The sequence below is a fragment of the Opisthorchis viverrini genome, assembly GCF_000715545.1.
Source record: "Opisthorchis viverrini unplaced genomic scaffold opera_v5_188, whole genome shotgun sequence".
NCBI classification, from domain to species: Eukaryota; Metazoa; Platyhelminthes; class Trematoda; order Opisthorchiida; family Opisthorchiidae; genus Opisthorchis; species Opisthorchis viverrini.
The window spans coordinates 1013339-1035140 of NW_008751842.1; the positions used below are offsets into that span (position 1 = coordinate 1013339).

The window sequence follows — 21802 nt, forward strand, 5'->3', positions numbered from 1 at the left end:
CTTGGCACCGTAACATTGATAAACAAACACCTTATCAGTGACAGATTCTCAGGCTTCATGTTCTCCTATCACAGGTTGAGTTTTATACGCTTGAAACAGCTGGACGTCACTTGCCCTACAGTTCTCGGTCTCCAAAACACCATGTCCTACTTAAGCAGTGAATGATTTTCTTCATTTCTTCGGAGCCCAAACATGCCTTACTCCGCTATCCATTGAAAAAATGAGGTGCTGGTAGTTTGAGGAGATTCCGTCTATGCTCGGCATAGACTAACCCCACTTACAGGATGAAATCGTCATCAGAACGCGAAGTTATCTACAAACTCAGACTAATTGAAAACAAACGCCGGAGCTGTCATGTATGGCAGTGATAAAAAGGGAACCGACTGGAAAAGGCAACAGCGGAGGAAGGATATTTTTAATTAGAAAAATGATCAGTAATGTAGAGGTGCGCCGTACCGAAGTGCCGAAAATGCTACCTTGGCTGTTACGCGGTGTATTGATTCACTCAGATTCACAGGCCCACTAGCCGAGACTGTGTATCATAGTACGCTTATGGCACTTGTGCAGAACCCAACCTAATCGGGTAAGCGGTGAGCCGTATTTAGTAATCAGTATAACAAGCAATTTGGAAACAAATGACGACATATGAAAAACAGGCATGACTATTTCCTGGAAAACATGGTTCGGTACGACATTAGGATCCAAGGAGACGAACGCCTCAAAATCTGCCTGCCGGGGCAAAACCAGTTAGAAAACATGGTTCGGTACATTAGGATCCAAGGAGACGAACGCCGCAAAATCTGCCTGCCGGGGCAAAACCAGTTATCAGTTTATAAATATATTAGACAATCACACAGTCACTTATTCCAAGTTACTAGTTCGTTACATTTTTGGCTTTCCAAAATTCAGTAGTTTTTTTAAAACAAACATCAGTCGCTGTAGTTTAAGGACAAATTGAATATTCAATCAATGCAGACCATCAAGAGTAGCAGAATTAGGCAGAGTGGCATGCGGACGAAACCATCCCAAACCATGCAGTAATGAGAAATCGATTGTTGCAGGCAGGCAGAAGTGAAAAACAACTATTACAGAAATTTTTATGTTATCACAGATGATTGTGTTAAAAAAAACATTGAAAGCACGTTAGTATGAAGAAAAAAGTTAAAAGGAATGTTATGCCTATACACACGGTGATGTGACGGAAGGAGGTATTATATCACATCCGCTTAGGAAAGACAGCAGCTTTGCTAATTGGATCAGTCTGTAGATAAGCAAGAAGCTGAACCACTGGAAGATGCGGAATGTTGTCGTCTTCGGTGTCGCCGTGATCTTGGTCGGCGTGTCCGACGATGGCGTTTTCGCCTGGAGGTTCGTTTGGGAGATTCGGATGATTGACTCGATGAAGAGTATGTGGAAAGGGAAGAGGAGGAAGAATTCATCAAGTTAGCTGCGATAACCACACTGTCTGGGAGATCATCGGAGAACAAATCTATCTCTGGACCGTAATAGCCCGCCTCGCTGAATTTGTCAGTTTCGTCATCCGAATCGGAAAGACTCGACCTGTGGGTGAAATGGAAATCAAAATTTGAGAATCCAAGTGAAATAATATATCGCCATCAAAGTTGGAGAAAGACAAAAATCCTGTCTAGATTTAGAACTCATACAAAAAAGCACACATTCACAAGTTGATGATATCCTTCCACGAATTCCACAGCTCACTCAACAGGGCCATGGTAAAAAATGGGCAAGAAAAAAGGAAACGAAGTGAAATGCGCAGCACGGGACACTCTAAAATAACAAGTATCAAACCCGCTTCAAACAGGTATCAACGGAGCGAAGGGATCACAAGAATTTTCATGCAGAAAGAAACATGCGATAGCCCAAACCGATCAACCTTTCCCTCATCATCATTGGCATTAGCAGCGCAGCTGTCCGCGACTGGGATGAGATGCATAGTCCTTGTTGGGTAGCAAGGATCATCACAGCGTTGACTGGATTATTCAGACAACTTTGAACAGATGATTTCACAGGCTGCAAGCATGGCTTCTGTAGTCTTTTTCAAATCAACCCCCGATCAATCAATTATCATCACTGAGCCAGCTTATCTATGAAGGCATTTCAGTCAACTCAACTCGATATTGTTGGGAAATGATAGCCTGATTGGCCTTGCGTCAACCAGCGTATCCCCGGGGGAAAGGCGAATAGTGATATTGTTGGGATACAAAAACGCTTTGGAAATGATAGCCTGACTGGCTTTGCGTCAGCCAGCGTATCCCCGGGGGAAAGGCGAATAGGTACACGTGCCCACGGCAGTGAAGCATCAGTGCTGTCTTTGATGGTGATGATGACGTGCCCACGCGAGGCTGTGATCGTTGTCAAGCTGTGCGCTCAAGGAGGAATGACAGAATTGTAGTGAGGCAGTTGATCACAATATGGACCAAGTGAATTCACGGCTGACTTGTAGTTGGTGGCCCCCGGGTAGCACGGTGTGAGGGCTTGTGCTGACTGGAAAGAAGTGTTGAGCAAATAAATGAAGAGATCGCTGTCCACCATCTGCGCGATGATTAACAACCCGAATTCACTACCCAAATTGGTTTCATCCTGACTCAGTGGGTCAGCCTGAGCAATCATATTACTTGTTAGAATCACAATATATGTACTTCTTGCTGACTGAAGCAGTCGTGATAAATGCCATTATCAGCCCCAGGGTTACCGCCTGTTACAGCGTATGCAACAAATAAACAGCGTTTTCCGCGTCCACAGGCACTTATCTTAATCGAAGTGAGCAGAAACGACTAATCGCTTGAACTTAATCCGGTGAAGTGCTCACAGCCTTTGGGGCTGAGTGCAGGTCCCACGTAGCTCAACAATATCGATCTGAACTAGCCCAACAACTTCCTGTTGTAAAACAATACTCTACTGGTGGCAAGAACGTTGATGAATCATGCCAAAGTGTGAAAGAAGCTTTGCTAGCGACGTCCAGCGCTGTTGGTGCGACTTCTTCGATGCGGTCAAATGACGGTTGAATATCGTCTCACAAAAGATGATATTTCGATTGGGAACCTGCATCACCTATGGCGAAGGCGTGACATCACTTTATACGTCAGTGGTCGAGTTTACACTGCTGCGGTGCGCTCCACATTATTATACGGGCCAGAAACCCAGCCGCTGTGTGCCGAGAACGTCAAAAGGCTATTAGTGTTTGGCCATCAATGTCTTCGGAGCATTGCGCTAGTCTGGTGGAAACACCGGATCAGTAGTGCTGAAATACGTCGAATGGTATTCAGCAGAAATAACTCGCTCACGACAGATAAACTGACCACTCTCCATAGGTTGCGTTGGCTTGGTCCAATGCTTCGTTTGCTGGTTCACCCACTTCCTCGAAGAGCTCTTTCCACGCAACCACGCGAAAGGTGGAAACAGGCCAGAGGAGGTCAAGTACTGACTTGGCAGCGAAGTATGCAAACCAGTACCAACAAACTCAGCTGACTTTGTCATTGCCATCTCCCTGGATGGAGACCCCTAGACGAGATACATCAATGGCTTCAGACATTGTCAGACGGCCTCAATGTCGCGTCCTCAATGGCGCTCATGCACCCAAACTTTAATGCTTAGCTATCCAATGAAAGGCCTACCGACACATCGGTATTTATGCATCAATTATACCAGCTACAGCCTCCAGTGCGTGGTCGCGTCCTCAATGGCGCTTATGCACCCAAACTTTAATGCATAGCTATCCAATGAAAGACTTACCGACACATCGGTATTTATGCACCAATTATACCAGCTACAGCCTCCAGTGCGTAGACCCCCAAATGGTAGGTGAAAGAAAATGTGGCAGCTGGAACCACTGCACGGCAGGCAAGCGATTTTTTCAACTGATGACCACACTTAGGCAAATGGGCGATATCAATGGAGGTGATTTCTTGAGTTAGACCACGCGGCGAAATCCGTCGGAAAAATCGACTTATTGAGAGAATCTAACTGAATCTAGCCAGTTAGTGTTAGTCACCATTGGACTAGGTATGTACAGCAGTCAGAGTCACCCCTAACATCATTGTGGACTTTATACTTAGGAATATCCATGGCATTAAGGCCGGGTTTCACAGACACAGATAGGAACATGAGCTGTTGATCAGGTGGCAGTTGATCTGTTCGCTGAGCTCGGCAATCGGATTGCAAACATTACGCCATATTGCCAACAGATGGAAGCAGCCTAGCAATTTAACTCGATGGGTTTCGCCTCGGATAGGCTGGGGGTTGCATTACTAATAATCCGAACCCCAAAAACATCTATATGACGCTCTGCAGTTACCCATGATACTGTCAATATGATAGTCACTTCTACCACCATGACACACCGAACTGCTCGGTGTGTTGAAGCATACTGGACGGTTTCGATCTGTACGATGATGGTCGAAAGACACTTCTAGCACTGTTGCAGGCTTAGTTATCCGATAAAGGGAATTATATGGAATTTCTAAAGTCATAACAGCGCATTGCAATGAGATGTTGTGATCCGACGTTCCGCTTGCCTTCAGTGGCCTTTCCTACAGTTAGTTGGAATTAAATTGTCCACCAACGGATCACCGCGTATCCGCTGATGACCAGCTAGCAAACACAATCGCAGTTACTGCAAATGCTGCTTGTTTGGTCTCCAGGTCAAACGGCTCCGATGATATCCGTTCTCGCACCCTACATGCTTCTGCTTTCTGGCTCGAGGTTAGCGGCCGTCGAAGTGACGAGCTAAAGGCGTGTCGCTTTTCACAGGGACTAGCATACGCTAAATCACGTGTTCACACAACGCCCAGAGAAAAATGAAGCAGAAACATACAGTGGGCAATATAATTAACCTGGCACAGAACACGAAGCTCGGCATCGCAAGCCGGTTAGCGCGGTGGTGCAATGTCTGAATTCGAGCGACTGACGACGTGCTCATGACACAGATCTAATGGACTGATAAACCCAACGTTAGTACTAGCTGATACGTAGCACAAAATTACTTTCTAGTGCCTCGACAGGGCCCACCGGAAAAAGTCAAACTCAACGTGTATGGTCACAGTGAATGCGCACGGTAGGCTATCAGTAACACCTATGAGGTACAACGTGCCCTATTGTCTTACGGCAGAATAATCAGCGCACTGTGCCAACTGAAGTGGAATTCAGATAAAACTTAGCTTGTCAGGCCAGTGAAACAGACAATTCCATTTGGGAGACAAGTCATCGCTTAGTAAAAAAAACGAGAAAATTTTGTAACAAGAATACACCGTCAACCTAAAGTATACTCCAATGGAACGTACCTCCGTCTGGACTTGGATCTAGCACCTTTTGGCGACACAGTCCATTTTCGGACGTATCTAGCACTGTAAGAACGTGTTTCAGAGCGGGAGCGGTAGCAGGAGGAACCTGAACGTGCACGGCTTCTTCTGGACCGCCGTACCTTACGTGGGTGCAATACGTCAGAAGAACAAAAGGAGCTATCGGACGAGTTACGCCGATAACTACGTCTTAGGCTACGTGAGGACGACCGGCTAGACCATCGACGGTTGCCACATTTTGGCGAGGACGGTGATACAGCACATGGGAGTAGTGCAGAGGAGAAAATGCTTGGCCCATTGCTAATAATCGGCTTCAAAGGTTGGAGCTGGGACCTCAAAGCCATCTCGCGCGACGCTGAAATTAGGGAAACACTGGAAGTTCAGTGAAAGTAAGCACTAAAACTTTGATCAAATCAGAAAAAAGCGATCGCAAAAGTAAAGACGTGCGTATCGAATGGATTCCAGTAGAGAAGAAAACCAAAGTGGCTGTAGACGATATAGGAAACGGATATCATACAATGTTGTGAATGCCCACCAGCGAATTGTTGGAGTGAAACAGACAGACAAAGAGAACACTCGAGGATTAACCAGTAGATCCGAACAGGAAGAGGATCGTGTCAACCAACTTGTGTTTTATAGGCTCTAGGAGTTAGTATCCGAGTCGAAAGTACCGAAGTTAATTCCAAAGTGTACACTACGTAAACGTAGTGACCATAACACATACACGCTACCCATCGATAGCCACAAAATACAGCACACCGGATTGCTCGATCCGACCCATTGTAACATAATATTCTACTAAAAATAACACACGAAGGACAACCGTGTTATTGAAAAAACGAAGCAAACGCAATGAAACACAAAACCAGGTGCCTTCCAAATACCTAGTGTACCGAAATTCAGTAGAGAAAACTGCAGGGGCTTCTACATTTTGGTAGTAACGTTCAATCCACGCGCCACGTACTACGAAGAAAAGACAATATTGTGGGGTTTGCGGGATGTGTATTGTTCACATTCACATCACTCTTGTTTGAACAGACGCTCAATTATTCTGGTGAATCCACACCAAAGGGTGGGGGAGGGAAGCATTGAATTCGAGTTTCGCTTTCATTAGAGCTCATCAGCAGTGCATATCCAATGGCCGTGCCGGGCTTTGAACTGCGGACACCTGACATGCGCCAGGGCAGGAGGACGTCTTTTCAAACGAGTGATGTGAATGTGAACAAAAGACGATATATTTATCACATGAAGAGCAACTAACGATGACTCCCATCTGATAAAGTACATGAAAAATTCGAATGTTGAAAAAACGGTGACTCGTACACCATAGTATAGATGCAAAATCGTTACGGCCATCAGAAAAATAAAAGTTTTCCAAAAGTAAGCGAATTTATTTTCCGAAAATGGTTTGTAAAAACAGTTCTCGGACATATACAGGAAAGAAAAAACAATATTCGACCGCTTCATAGTTCTTCCAATTGAAGTATTGGAGGCTGTGTACATACATGACGGGTGAAGATTTTCAATTAGAAAGGGAAACTTTTAAGGTTTTACCTGTTTTTCAGATGCTGATTGCTCGAAGTTGAACAGATTCCCGTGATATGACAATTGTAGTTGGATTGCGCGATTCTCAAAGACTACCTAGATGAAAGATGTTTCTTAGCTGCATATGCACCGCAAAAACTATCCCAGAAAGTAGATGGCCAGGTATTTTCATTGAACAAATCATGTCACAGCCGAAGTATCGGTTTCACCCTGTTTGAGGCTCATCAGATACGTGCGTTGAATTCGAAACAATCTTTTTTCATATAGGAATAACAAACTGAACATACTGCAGCAAGGGGGGTACCAACCGCATCAGCTGCTGAGTGTGACTAGTGACACCGATAACCGATAAACCGGTCTAGATTTGTTCCATTATCCCCGACATCTCCAATCCATCATGATAGGTCTTGGTGGAACCGGAACCGGTATCCTATTGATTGTGCACTCTCGACAATGATTTCTCCCTCAGACAGCTTAATTTGCCTGAAACAGAAGGCATCCGTTTTTTCATTTTGTGCCTACGGTTTTACCGCACCGCGGCACCGCACCCGGCATGCTCGTATCCTTTATATCAGGACCATCGATTCCCAGCAGAATACGTCTGATACGGTGGCGGCCAATTCAGGTCTGCAGTGATCTTGGATAACCACCAAAAACTCCAGTGCTTCATGCTGCTATATGCATCGTATCCCGTCTTTTTACTCTATTCTTGCCCGAATGACCTTTGAAACTGTACCCTTCAAACTAATTAATGGGCCGGATTGCCACGTACACATCAAGCGTCATCTTTGGCTCGTATCCATCGACTAGGTGAAGTAGCGATATCCAGGTACGTTTTATGTTATCTGATAACTGGGAATTACGTGTGTTAGATTCTCATCCTAGTCCCAGGTTTTCTTGTATGGTTAAAGCTCTGTTACTCTGTTGGCCTGAAGATACAGACATGCCCTCATCTTGCAGCCCTTTAAATTCAAAAGGCGGATCTTGGTCGGTTATCCTGAGATGACATTTTCCTTGAAGAAATGGGGTAGTTCTGGGATTCTGCTCCGTAGTTGCAACCTGCTCGATCTACCGCATCGAATGGTTCACAGCAGTAACGATGAAGTGGGCTCGTCCACAGTGGACCAAACATGTACATCCCCGAAACCAGACGGCTAGTGGTGATTGATTGCGCCGGCTATAGTGGGCTCCACAACTCCTTGTACTCTTTGGAGTGAGGGGGAATACGGACTGACTCTGAATCCAACACATTTGTGGCCAAAATACACACCTTCTCAGTACACAGCAGGAACGGTCACGGTCGACGTGCACTTCGTCGTGCGTCATCTGTATTGGGTAGCGTCAATCTTCCATTGACACCTAAGGTATTTTTCCGGCCTCAAACCCGTTCTGTAATTTCACTAGGGCCGTTAGCGTTACATTTTCTCCATAGATTGTACCCACACCCTAGAAGGTTCGTGCAGCTCAGGTGACGTCTCCTTGAACTCCAAGTCGGCCCTTACATGCGTCAAAGCTTCTTGGAACACCGCACCAATTAGCCGGTGTTTTGTCACACTTGACCTAACTGTCGCAGTCGAAGTTACAAGTGATTGCTCCGCTCGGAAGCTCGCCTGTTCCCTGAGTGGATNTCCAACACATTTGTGGCCAAAATACACACTTTCTCAGTCCACAGCAGGAACGGTCACGGTCGACTTGCACTTCGTCGTGCGTCATCTGGATTGGATAGCGTCAATCTTCCATTGACACCTGAGGTATTTTTCCGGCCTCAAACCCGTTCTGTAATTTCACTAGGGCCGTTGGCGTTACATTTTCTCCATAGATTGTACCCACACCCTAGAAGGTTCACGCAGCTCAGGTGACGTCTCCTTGAACTCCAAATCGGTCCTTACATGCGTCAAAGCTTCTTGGGACACCGAACCAGTTAGCCGCTGTTTTGTCACACTTGACCTAAGTGTCGCAGTCGAAGTTACAAGTAATTGCTCTGCTCGGAAGCTCGCCTGTTCCCTGAGTGGATCGAGAGAGCGTGTCTCGGTCACTGACATTTTGAACCGTAAGGTTAAATTCTCAAGATCATTATGCCCATCCAGCTAGTTTTTGGCTGTCGTCAATCACGAAGAGGACGGCGAATTTTGTGGCAAAAAAAGATAATCAAGCCATTCTACCATCATCCAAATCATTGTGAGACGCCCTTTCACCGTTGTGAGATCGCTGTTCCACTGATGTATGCGAGCAGTGTGCCTGTTTAATTATACCGGACGGAAATGAAAGGGCCGCTTTAATTCTGATGTCAGTGTGAACTCTAATGGCAGTTTCGTTTGTTCCATCTGCTGATGGCATTGCGTGGGCTGCCTTGGTCTCACCTGCCAGGATACTGACGAATTGAATTCTCCCCACTGACAGCAGACTTCCAATCTGCTGTATGCACACTGACATAACATGGTCTTATTCGACCCCTCCGCTGTGTCAATGATAAGCGCATCAGCCTCCGTAGTGACAATTGGTAACTGCAGTGTCTCTTTGAGTTCCACTTCAATTTTAGGTAAGCCGCGCCCATTGAACATCTGTAGAGAATAAAAAGGAGTCTGATAATCACGTGGCCGGTTGAGATCGGGCTGTACTCCCTCACCCTCCACAAAATTTCCCTGAGGCCCCGCCGTGATAACTATGCCGCTACTATCTTTACTGTTGCTGCTCATTCTAGCCGTTCACCGATACGACTTTTTCTTCTTGGTTCGAACCAGTCACTTCATGTCGCTCGGTCTACGAGCAACTGTAAGCCCCACTTTTCCTTTGATAGCTGTCAACTTTCTGTGGCTGTAGTGGCCTTGAGAATACCTAAGGACACTTGCTCCCAAAGGTATTCATAATGCTTCATTGCATCTACTGCTGGATTATACTCTACAGCATAAAAGCCATTACTTGACTTCTTTTCCGTCAAGTTCCTTTGAGAATTTTGATAACAGGTCTAGTTAAACTTGTTGATAGTTGACGGTCCGGTCATTCCGTTCCTCCAATAAGCAGACAGTGTTTACTCAATCGATCAGAAGTACTTCCAAAGCTACCAAACAGCTGGTACAACCTGATATGCAATTGCAAAGGCACGCCATCTCGAACTGTAAAGATCACGTCAACCCGTCACAACCTCCGAATTTTATGGGCCAGCTGAACTCCACCTGAGCAGTGAGTAGCAACAATATCAATTTAACGAGAAGGCTACCGGATCAGCCGTTGGCTCTACTTATCAAGCTGGTAATCGACGAACTGTTTGAATATGAGCGGAACTCCCACCCGCGTAGCGATTGCTATAGTATGTAGGATGTGTAGTGTGTACTTTTCCATCCGGGGGTGTCCCCACTGGGGTTTGAACAAACCTGCCGCTCAGTAGAAGATCAGACCACGTCGTACGTGTCCGCCCCTTCATTCCAACTCTATGGAGCTGCAGTATGGAACTGTGCCATGATATGTCCTGGAAGCAGAACACCCAATTCACAATTTCACCTGTCCGTACTTTATTGCCTTCCCTCCATCTGGATAGGCTAACTAGTCTCCAGTAAACAGCACCCGTTCGTTCGGTTTTTGAAGGCTTTCTGATGTCGTTGCGGCTCTCCTGAATCACTTCGAAAATTGGTATATGGTTAACGTAGGCCCCAAGCGCACGACTGGTATACCATGTCAAAGGGAAATCCTAAAAATCTGTCCAGCCGAACCATCAGACAGATGTGTACAACGTACTGGGTTAAATATCATAAATGTGAAATCAATTTGAGTCCCACGTAGCACCAACTCACTGTGAAAATGAGTACTGAACTCCACGTATATAGATATTGATACATTAGTAGGAAATGAAGATGACAGAAAACGGAGACTACGGAATGATGCTAATCATAAATAGGAGAAAACCTATCATTGGTTATTGACGGATTTTCACCAACTTTAGGCTTAGTCCTATTAGGAGCAGCAAACAGCTAGTATCACTGAGATTACAATCCATTGCGCAATCAAACTTAGAAGAAAAAAGGTAGGCCAACAGTCTACTTATTACAGCTCAACTTTCTGATCCTTATGCAACATTGGCAGTACAATTCGTTATTGTCTTGCTATTGTGATCTATTCATTTCCATTCAACCTGCGAAGCTGCCGCATTTTTCAAAGAAAGCAAGTTTCTAGGGGATAGGTACCAGTTCGTTTTTCGACTTGAAGGCGATCTAAACCTACCAAAGAGAGCATAACTCCCAGGAGAGTCTACCCAACAACAATTAAACAATCAATAGCCCGATATGAATAGTTCAAACCTTAAATGGGTTTTCGAGAAAAAGAGGCTTCCTGTGAGTCACACAACCGACAGCTCCCTTGGAATGTGGCGTCCTATAAGTACTTATCTTCGTGGGTAAACATCATTGAAACCAATCAAAATCGTCTTCTTGTGCACTAAATTCTCTCTTTGAGGGGACTCGGGCTTCGCCATAAGTCCAACCACTGACGTAAATGTATGTAGAAAAGTTTGCTTCCTTCTTTGTCTGTGTTGTTTCACCCTGTGAACTGACTCGTTGAAGCGAATCCAGTGTGAAGATTCACATTCTTCAGGCACTTACGAGCGTCAGCTGCGAAAAAAGCTGGTGGATTTGTCATAACTTACGACAGCCCGGTTAGTCAGCGTAAGTTCTCCTGAATGTTACGATACTCCACATATTTCACTAGTACTGTCACAATTGCGATCAGCATCTGACAGTAAAAGTACGCGAGAGCATAAAAAGTAAGTACATCAAAAAGTCCGTAACACTACTTTTGTCAGCTGCATGAGGCTAAACCTCATTCGCTCGGTTAACAAAATAATGCGTATATGGGCACGACTTATTAAAAGGGAACGAAATCGTAGTACCGGTGATACGATGCTGGCATCTCATTGACGTAAAGTTTGCTAAGGTTGCCAAGTCAGTCATGATAGAGCAAGGAGCTGAGGGCAACTAACTGTCTATCTGTACGAGGTTGGCGTAGCCCAATAAGGCCACGCTGTTCAATGGCGGTTAGCAAAACAAAGTCTCAAAGCCATTGCTCATCAAAACAGTAGGCAATTATGCTAAGTTGTCGATCATGCCTTTGATAACATAAAAATGGTTTTTGCCCGATGATGGTCTTCAAATGGGAGAAACAGGTTTTCCAAAGAACCTAGCGTTTGCTTCGCTCTACCTTGTATTTTTTCCACACGGGTTGTTATGTATTCTGCTACACCATTTTACAAATAAACAGCCTTTATATAGATACCGTTTTATCGACCACCATTGTGACAAAAAGGCGTTAGTAGCGATGTCTTGAAGAGTTCACTCATCAGCATACCGTAATCATCGTAAATCCACGTTTTAAACGAAACCGATAAAAGCCACTGTTGAAAGCAAGCGGTATTCATAGTCACTACCCTACTTAACCTAACGTTCCAGTGGGCTCCGATAAGAACATTCATCTTGATGTTTAGAATTAGAGTTCGTCGGATTTTCAACTAGATAAAGAAGGTCCAGAATCATTGGACTTTTACATCCATCTCGATGATCATCACACTGGTTGCCAGGGGGGACAAAAACATGGTTGTTATTGCATGTCGTTGGGCGAGTACACTCCCCAATTATAAACTCGGTAGCACTGCACCACAAAGTAGTCACATGCTCAGGTCTGGGGGCATGAAGTTTACACCGATAATGTGGCGGAGTGTGCAAGGTGAAATACTTTAGATACTTTATTCTTCCATTTATCCGTCATATCTTCTAAAAGGATCCCGGTTGTGGCAAAATAGATCACAGTGTCCAATCAGCGTGTTAGAATAAGCTGTTTTCCAATGACAAGTCCCTGAAGAAACAGTCACACTACGACCCACCTTATTCAAGCGAACTGGTACCATAAGTGGCTGATGTTTAATGGATAGTAAGATCATCTGCCTTACATCCTGAAAATACGGCCCTGTGCAAAATGTATGCAATGGGCGTCCTGGTGTTGGGGAAACATTTAAAATGGTGTGCATAAAACAACTATTTGTATGGTGAACTAAGACTAGTGACGCGTATTACTGATTTTTAACAAGCTGTTTTGTTGAAGAAATGCAGCCATCGCACAGTATTTGTCAGGAGGCGACCTGCATACGGGTTTCCCAGCTAATTCGGTGGATAAAAGTTAGGGAAGTTGAAAGAAAGGTTCTTGTGACGGAAAGGGCTTTGTCTACGGAGTCTTAAGTATACACTTGTTGTATAAGCTGGTTAAGCATTCTGGCATGCGGAATTTCTCCCTGAGATGTATGTACTTGAGATTCTCACTCAAAACTGTGTTTACCGCAAGCGGTAATGATCTCAGGGGAAGCGAGTCGGCTGACGTATTACGGCTCGCGCTGTTGAGCCAAAGGATCGAGAACAGTTAAAAGGCACTGAAGATTTGAAAATGGCACTGGCTAGCAGCCGAAAACAATGGAAATTAAAGACATGCCAACTCTGGCTAGAAACCTAGAACGTTAGAACCCTTCTTGACCGGGATGGCAGCGAGGGTCCCTAGCTAGGAAGCTATCCTACTGACCTAACTAATTTCAGCGAAACTTGTTTGGTTGATCACCTAAAATTCCACGTGGATCACTAATCTACAGCAGAAAGTGAACGGAAGCAAACAGTCGGATTTGCAGTGGCCGAGCATGCGAAGAGAAAGAGAAAGCACAAACAAAACAGTATCAAAGCGAATACAGTGACTATCTGGCTCATAGTGCGGCTTTCTTCCCACAGAAATTACTCGTTTGCCACCCGGATATCCCCCTCCTCCCCAGAAGACAATGTTGCTGTAATTTAATTGGAAAGGCCAGCGTTCCGCTGAAATTTGAAGGAATCATCGAACGATGCTAGTGCTTTGACATAAAGTAACCACTTCTGATGTTTACTGTTGTGACATCACGCACACAATAGGTGGCCCACGCTGCCGTCCGGGGAAGACTGCTATTCAGTCTACAGGAGACTCATGTGGTTGGCCGCTCCAAAACCCTGGATTAGAATACACACATTTAAGAGAACCTAGTCACTTTGCTGGTGAACGCAAAGCCTGGCTCTTCAGCATCTGTGGCTTCAACGGTAATGTCAATCGAGTCCAGCACCTTGCACTCCAACTGTTCTCCCCCTCCAAGAAGTAAACATCCGGCAGTGGTGGTCTCGTATACCTCCGGTTTTCTGTATACTCACAGCATTGATCCCGTTTGTCTACAAACCCTCTGTTGTTGTTTGCCTGATTTCCAACTTTTTTGTAAAAAAAACGTATCAACAACTAGATTAACATTCCTGTTGTGTATATGCCAATGGCACCACTCAATTTTCTTTTCAATTGAGTGTCGACCTCAAACGCACTGTACCATCCGAACTTCGCATTCAAGACTCTGAACAGTTAGCTGTTTCACCGCACATAGAAAGAGCAAAATGTTTTCGATCAACTTTACGCTGATTTTTTTCTACACTAAATCTGGATCTCTGAAGTGACTCATAACAGACCGCAGTTCTCGTCTGAACAAACCAGCCCCCATCACATTCAGACAACTCATCTTCCCCCGTCAACTCTACGGGCCACTGTCACTGTCTGTTCCAGTTTAATTTCAACTATCCTTCACACACAACCCGTTCTGAGCTAATTGCTTGCCCATTAAAACGACAGGTGGTGATTCTTGAACTTCTAGCCATGAAATTTCTGTACCTCCAACAATCTCACGATTTCCGTTGAGGATCTCCTGAGTGCCCTTAATGATGGAACGCTAACTTACATCCTATTTTTTCCAAACCCGCAAACCCTTGTCCAGTGAATGTTTTCAACCGTACACGTTTGTGTGCTGTCAGAAAAGAGAATCTATATGGTGGCCTTCCTAACCCTCTCATTCACCTGGTTCGAACTAATATATTGCATGCAATTAATGTATCAACAAGCCCAAGAATATGTTCGTCATTAGCAAGGTAGGCCAAACGTTCTACAGGAAGTTAATATCTGTAGAAATTAGTTCAGACTCAAAGACAGCTGGGACCCTAAACACTCTCCACCGGAACACGGAAAAAGTCTAACCTATTGCGATTGATTAGAAGTAACAGAAAGTGACAAACTACACATAAAAGGCGTGTTTTGGGTTCAAAAGGGAGGATTGAGTTGAAAAATATCGTAATATTGTGGTTGAGTCGTCCGCCTAAAGTATTACACTCAAAAGATAGCAATTTTAATCCATGGCAGACGTGATATGCCAAACTGGGCTGAGATTTGCGTTACCTTAATTGTAAATTGATTGCGCTTTCTGTAATGGGTTAGCAAAAATGAAGTAAGAGGTCCAACCAGTTAGGCTGTTCTGAAAACGTACTCCCAATATCCGCCTGGCCACCATTTGATAGGCTATCTTATGAGCACGACCGTGGTAACGACGTAATCATGGGTAACAGAAAAAGTTGCTGACGCATACTATGGCAGACGAACAACGCGTTGTACCATGTGGTCACCTAACCTGGATGACAACGGAAGCCATGCGAAATAACTGATACTGAAAAGCTAGATGGAGGAAGCAACATACGATAGCACATAGGCATTAACGGAAAAAGTGATGGTGTGCTTAGGGTAAATAAAATGAGTTTGTGCGAGACAGTCACACTGGAGACAAAGATCGAACTCGGCAAAGTAAACACGAGTGACGGATCTATTCAGTTCATGTGATCAAATCAGTTAACGTTGTGCGACGTTGTATTAAAAAATTTGACATCCACTGGTGTGCTGATTGGTTAATCTGACTGAGAGGTAGACTGAGGGGTCTACCTCTCAGTCCTTCTGTTGGGTAGCTACCTCCACCCTGCTTTAGGTGGATGATGAGTGGAACGCACCCACAACTTGGGCTCTCATTCCAACAAGATGTCTTAATAAGTTGAGAACTGCCGAGGACCTTGATCTTCTACGGATCTCAACAGCTGGTGTGCGATAGTAAATTAGGCCAAAGGAGTTCTGTTCCAGTTACTAAGTCTCAATCCTCCTATTACCGTGCGGGTCAAGCTTCCCCTATTCATAAGCTCGAGTTTTACTATCACAGCAACTCCATACGAAGCTGGGATGTCAAGTGTACGAATAACGCCAAAAAATGACTAGTACCAATGAACCTCCCTCCGGAAGACAATTGTCCTAGAATGAGTACTGCTTTCCAGGATGGTCCCTGCGTAGGTCGCATTATGTAATACATCGCTACCAATCGCTCTCGGAAACGTCCCTTATGATAGTTTCTTTCCATCTTGCCAAACAGGTGTAACTACCTGAAACTACGTGAAGGACTACCTTTTCACTATAATTCAGTTTGGTTTCACCGTACTGTTTTGAAAACTTACCAGCTTGAGTTAAAATCGTAGCTGTTTAGTATGATGTCCGTTGTGATGCTATTGACGGACAAAGTATTCCAAATGAGTAAAGTCACCTTCGACATATGTGCGACATCACCGTCAGTCCTTATCTCAACAATATGCATCACTACCGCATGAAGACAAAGAAATCGTTCATGATTCATCAGCTTTCCAAGTGAAAAAAATGCTCTCAAGCAAGATTGGTTAGCTTCACAGAGCAAGCGATATAAACCAGTGATATTCAAAACAGAAGAAACCAAACAATTCAACGCTCACAAGACGGAGCTAATGGAATCACTCAGTATGCTGTTGCTTAATGCTGCAAGGATATCATGGTTGAAAATCGTAGTAAAATCGTAATAATAATAAGTGAAAATGCGAAGAAACCGAAAGTGTTAGCTATGAATAATGGTGGTATTAGGTAAGAGCTAGGATGGCTGCAAGGATATCATGGTTGAAAATCGTAATAGGCGAAGTGAAAATGAGAAGAAACAGGAAGTGTTAGCTATGAATAATGGTGGTATTGGGTAAGAGCTCGGACAAAAATTATTCGCCTCAGAATAGAAAGATGACTGGAATTTCCAGCGAACCATCCATGTCGAAAGAACTATGCGTGGTTTGTGACCCAATATGGAGCGAAAATTCGGTGATATTGTCCTCGGGACAGAAAGCAGTGTATGTGCAAACAAACAGACCCCCAAAAGCCACGTTCATAAAAATGCGCAAAAACGCACAAAGTGCATGCGAACTCACGAAGGGTGTTGGAGCATCTGGCCTGTCCCTACTGACTGTATAACAGAGAAGCCATTACGCAGAATTGGTTAACCACAATGAATCGATGGGAACTCATTTGTTGCCACACGCGGTGCACGTTAACTGTGTTCTGGGTAAATGATGTTGTAAAATAGGTGTCCAACCAAAGCCTCGCTGGAATTACTCAGTAAGTTGCATTTTAGAAGATGGCTTCATTCGGAAGGGATAAAACAGTTGTTTCGTGGAAATTTAACATCACAACTGACATGACAATTACACCCTTGTAAGCGTCAGTTTATCATTTACGGTATCATGAGAGTGAGGACAAATGGGGCCATGGTGCTTTTCACGCCCGTAAAACCAAATGAAGTTGGTCAGTCGATAGTCAATTTGTTTGAAACGATTGCCAGGAAGAGAAACCCTTGTCACGGATCGGTGGTGGATGGCTGAAAATATCCGCAAGTAGAGTATCCCGAAAACCCGCATCTGAGGACCGCCAATCAACAGTGCAAGAACGCCAGTATACTTGTGTTAGGAACTTACCTTCTGGTCTGTACTGTGTGCAGTTGAGCGCCAGTATGAAAAAAATTTACACTCAATCAAAACAGGTGACAGAATCATGCAGAGTTTAAAACACTTTTTCAGTGTAGGCACGCCAGCCCGCATCCAGGACAGCCAGGGTCTTGTCGAACATAACGAAAGTACCGCGGCTCAATTCCAACGGTATCCAGGCCCACGCGAAGATCAAATCAAGACATTTGTCAACTGGAACAGACAAGCGATTCCAAGGCAAGGTACAGTCTATCGAATGTGCGAGCTCACAGCTATATCTGTCAAGTGAAGCAAACAGATGATGCCATACACACACGGATGTACCACGCGATGTCGACCTCGTTCGTAAACAACCTAGATCCCGTTTGAAGCCAACTGGGGCTTGTGAAAACAACTGGAAGATCATAACATGAGTGGAAACAACGACAACAAGCAAAACGGTGAATGCAACCAAGTATCCCATTAATATCTATTTGGACGCAAAAAAAGTTGTTGAAATTCAACAGGAAATGATAGATGGCCAGGACTAGAGGGGGTAGTCCATGGTATGAGAGAAAGGTTCTCAACATTGGTGAACGCAAGCCAGACTTACTTTTTGGGTAACTACGTGAGTATTGGACAGTCAGTATACGTCCCCATAAAAGTATACCATGCATCTCATTGAGAGCTCTTGCTGCATCATCACAATCTGCATATGTAAACCAAAGTTAAGGGTATGTGCGACCGAGGGAATACAAGACGTTACCAGGCTAATCTACAGCCGAGTTGAGGAGCGTCTGTCTACTCACGAGCTTCAGTTTTTTATTAAAGGAAAATGTGAAATTACAGGGAAAATTGAGTCTTAAAGTCAGGAGATACTTTGTAGGCAATGGAAATTTAAAACACGAATATAGCACTTCATGAAAGTTTCATGTGCTCGGTCCAGAAAACAGTACTGTAGGGAGCTGGATCTGAGATGAACAAAAGATTGATGGCTGAGTCCTATAAGAATGATCGACAGTTCATGGTCGATTAGAAGTGCTTTTGGACGACTTGCAGTAAATTTGGTTTGCTGAACCTCATTTCATAACTTGGTGATCCCAATGTTAAAGCGGTGCGATCTTGTAATAATCAAATGGTTGTTGCCTACCTTGAGAAATAAGAATACGGCGACGCATGTTGGTGTTATTCCTAAGCACATGAACAACTTTTAATCTTCAGTGCCCAACCAGAAAGTCAGTGGAATTCGGAGACTTACACGAGTTTTTCAACATAGCTCACAGATGGGATGTTCTACGGTGTAACTGATAGGATCAAAACAGAACGCAATAAGACGACAAGAAACAAACAGCAAATGAGCCGTCCGTTTTACTGAAAAGGATATTCGACAAAAGCGTAACCCTTTGCTTTGGCCGTGTTCACATCCATGGGGATTGTCACGTTAACAACTTCACCGAACTTCTTGAATTCCAACCAGACGTCATTGTAGCTATAAAACGAGAGGAGAGACGGACAACTTATGAGCGAATACATATTTGTACTCAGTAAGAGACTTATAGTACGTATAGTTACATAAAGGGTTTTGGATGCCCTTCCTGCTCACATTGGAATAAGGACGGGGTCACAAACAATGAGATGAATCGTCATTTCGGATGTTCGTTGTATGAAAACGTCAGAATGTTAGGAGAGGATGGAGAACGAGGAACTACTGGGTCGAAATCACGAAGTACATGGAAGGATACAGCCTTAAGAGCCTTCCTCAAGGTAAAATTCGACTTCACAAACTCGAATAAAAACTTTTTTGTTGGATATCTGAAGACACACAGGAAACCAACAAGCACTGGGAGTCATATCTTTGGGAAAACCGACGGGATTTTAACAGAGAATCAGTGGTAAAAATTTTTCAGTCAGGCTTAGTCGTGAATACCTGCATCCGGCTCTCGAGACAGGCAAGTCCTCTAGCAGCATGCTATCGGTGAAGGACGTACATCCTACAACTCTAGCGAAATACACTCATCTGCGTACCAATTTGATTTTGAAAGGAGACTCACCCGGAATCCAGCTGAATCTATCATTTGTGATGTTCCAGGTGAGTCTTTCATCAAAACCAAGTTGGTACGTAAACGAGTGTACTTTGCTAAGTTCGTGCAATTTAGGTTCAATCAGAACGTAAGGCTGACGGAGACTCGGGGACTGAGCCTACCTGGTGAGCCCCAAAAAGGGCGAAACCGATCAAGGGCTGTCGAATAGTTTTCAGCAACCTTGTGAGTAGTGCATTACGTCTATCATACGCTTTTCCTCATACATAATGAAAATGCATTTTTTGAGCGACAACATAAACCTGTGAAATACACTTAGGTGATGTAAACTATTTCAAAAGTGCGGAAAGTGTTTCATCCACAAACTAATTCCACTACCCGCGATGTTCATAGGGGATCCGATAATTACCAATCAGTAGTACAGCGCCCGATCGGCTCCAGGAAAATGATGTATTCAGCTCAGGACAAGAAGTTCACTAGGTCATGGCTGAGCTCATTAAATGGATGCCCCCAATCACTAAACCAGTCGCAGGCTCCCAAGTCATAATCTTAAACCGTGTGCCCAATGAGAACACTTGAGGTCCAAGAACTGAAATGGTTTCTTAGGTTACCATATGCGAGAAGTTCGACAGGAAACTAAACCATTTATGGGCGATCCAGTAATTAGTCCTGTTACGTTATGAATATCCAGAAGGGTCATGAAGGCAGTTTTTACCTTTTCAGGGCGTTGGAAGGAGCCATGGAAGGATTGTGGGAGCGGTCTGGCTTAACTACGATAGAGAAAATGGAACCGCGATGCGATCACGACTTCAGGAAGTTATTATGCAACTGAGGTGCCAGTACAGTGCTTGCATTTCCAGTGGTATGGCTACCTGTTTATAAATGTATAAATTCGCATCATTAAGTGTAGCCGGCTCTCAAGAGAGGAAATACAGGGACAAACTCAAGGCTTGAGGAAAGTGCGAGCTTACTGCATAGGGCTTACTCATGGAAAGGAAAACCATATAACGGAAGAAGACGATCCAATAACCTAGAGAGCCATGTAGTCATTTTCACGCAGGTGTTCAGTACCGCATTGGCGCAGCGGTAAACAGTGGGATCCGTTAACCAGAGTGATACAAGACTGGTCCTGCTACATTTGCCTGAAGTCTTACTCAGGATAAAATGCACTACGGATTGCATTTCAAGATTAACCACATCTAGTCTTTATAAATGGGGACATCTTGGAATCCAAGTCCAAGGCTTGGTGTTTACCAAATCCTTGACCAGAATTGTGAGAAGTCTGAAATGACACGACTGCCCTCAAGCAGCCTAATTTTGAGGAGTTTATCCACATCTGTCAAATCAAATAATCTCGAATGAATGAAGGGTTTCAGACCTAAGGTCACCAGCTAAGCACTCCAAAATACAGAAAAATATAATTAATAGGGAAAAAAATCCTGTGGCTTACGTGATTGAGTCTGGTAAGTTCCTAATATGAAGGCAGTTCTTCCGAGGTATAAACATTCTGATTGCGTGGTAGTGGGTGTTCAACTGTTCAGTAAACGTCACCGTGGAATGTGCAAGCCGATGTGTGATGGTCCTGCAGAAAAGAACAAAGTGAGGCTACTTTGTCGTGACATGCTTCAGCATTGAAAACGCAAGAGAATATCGCAACTATTAGATGGGGTCATTCTCCACTTCTTCGGACACATCCGGTTCTTCAAAAACGGCTACTTTGAATCAACAAATAGTCCGTATGACCGAAGATATTTTATTCTGCGGTGAATCTTCCATGAAAAAAAGACGGCTTCAGTAATGGATTTAACTCATACCACTCATGAATATATACCGTAACCAAATCTAAAGCGAACGGCAGTTTCTCTGATGAAACCATGTAGAGCTTATGTTGGTTTGTTTTTACATTTTACTTGGTAGTGTAGGGCTGCATGAGCCGGTTCCGATGATGTCTCAAGTAACTTTCATCCTTGAATGGTGATCAGGTTCTTTCTTCCGAAAGCAAATCAGTGTGGTCAACATTACTGATGTGATGCTCTCACCACTCACGCAGTGCACTGACGACACTTTTAGTGAAACAACTTTTCCAAATTCCCGTTATATATTTGCTCTGTTTTTCAAACGTTTCATCATTTGTTGCTAGATCACTTTCTTCCGTTTTCAGCTCAGTGTCAAAGTTTTAGATGAATAAAGCCCAGTTTTCGGGCCCTCAGTCTTTTCCATTGTCATTCTGATTGCCGCTGCACTCCGACCCTCG

General features: G+C 44.2%; 1 protein-coding gene across 1 annotated transcript in view; it reads right to left on the reverse strand.

Moving 5' to 3' along the window:
• Positions 1-852: 852 nt before the first annotated feature.
• Positions 853-21802, reverse strand: part of T265_07794 (hypothetical protein) — a gene marked incomplete at both ends in the record, with an annotated part of 26668 nt that continues 5718 nt past the window's right edge. The window contains 5 exons of the mRNA XM_009173406.1: positions 853-1560; positions 5301-5673; positions 18123-18218; positions 18910-18998; positions 20999-21130. Coding sequence (XP_009171670.1) covers positions 1257-1560; positions 5301-5673; positions 18123-18218; positions 18910-18998; positions 20999-21130 — 994 coding nt within the window. The remainder of the gene's footprint in view (positions 1561-5300; positions 5674-18122; positions 18219-18909; positions 18999-20998; positions 21131-21802) is intronic.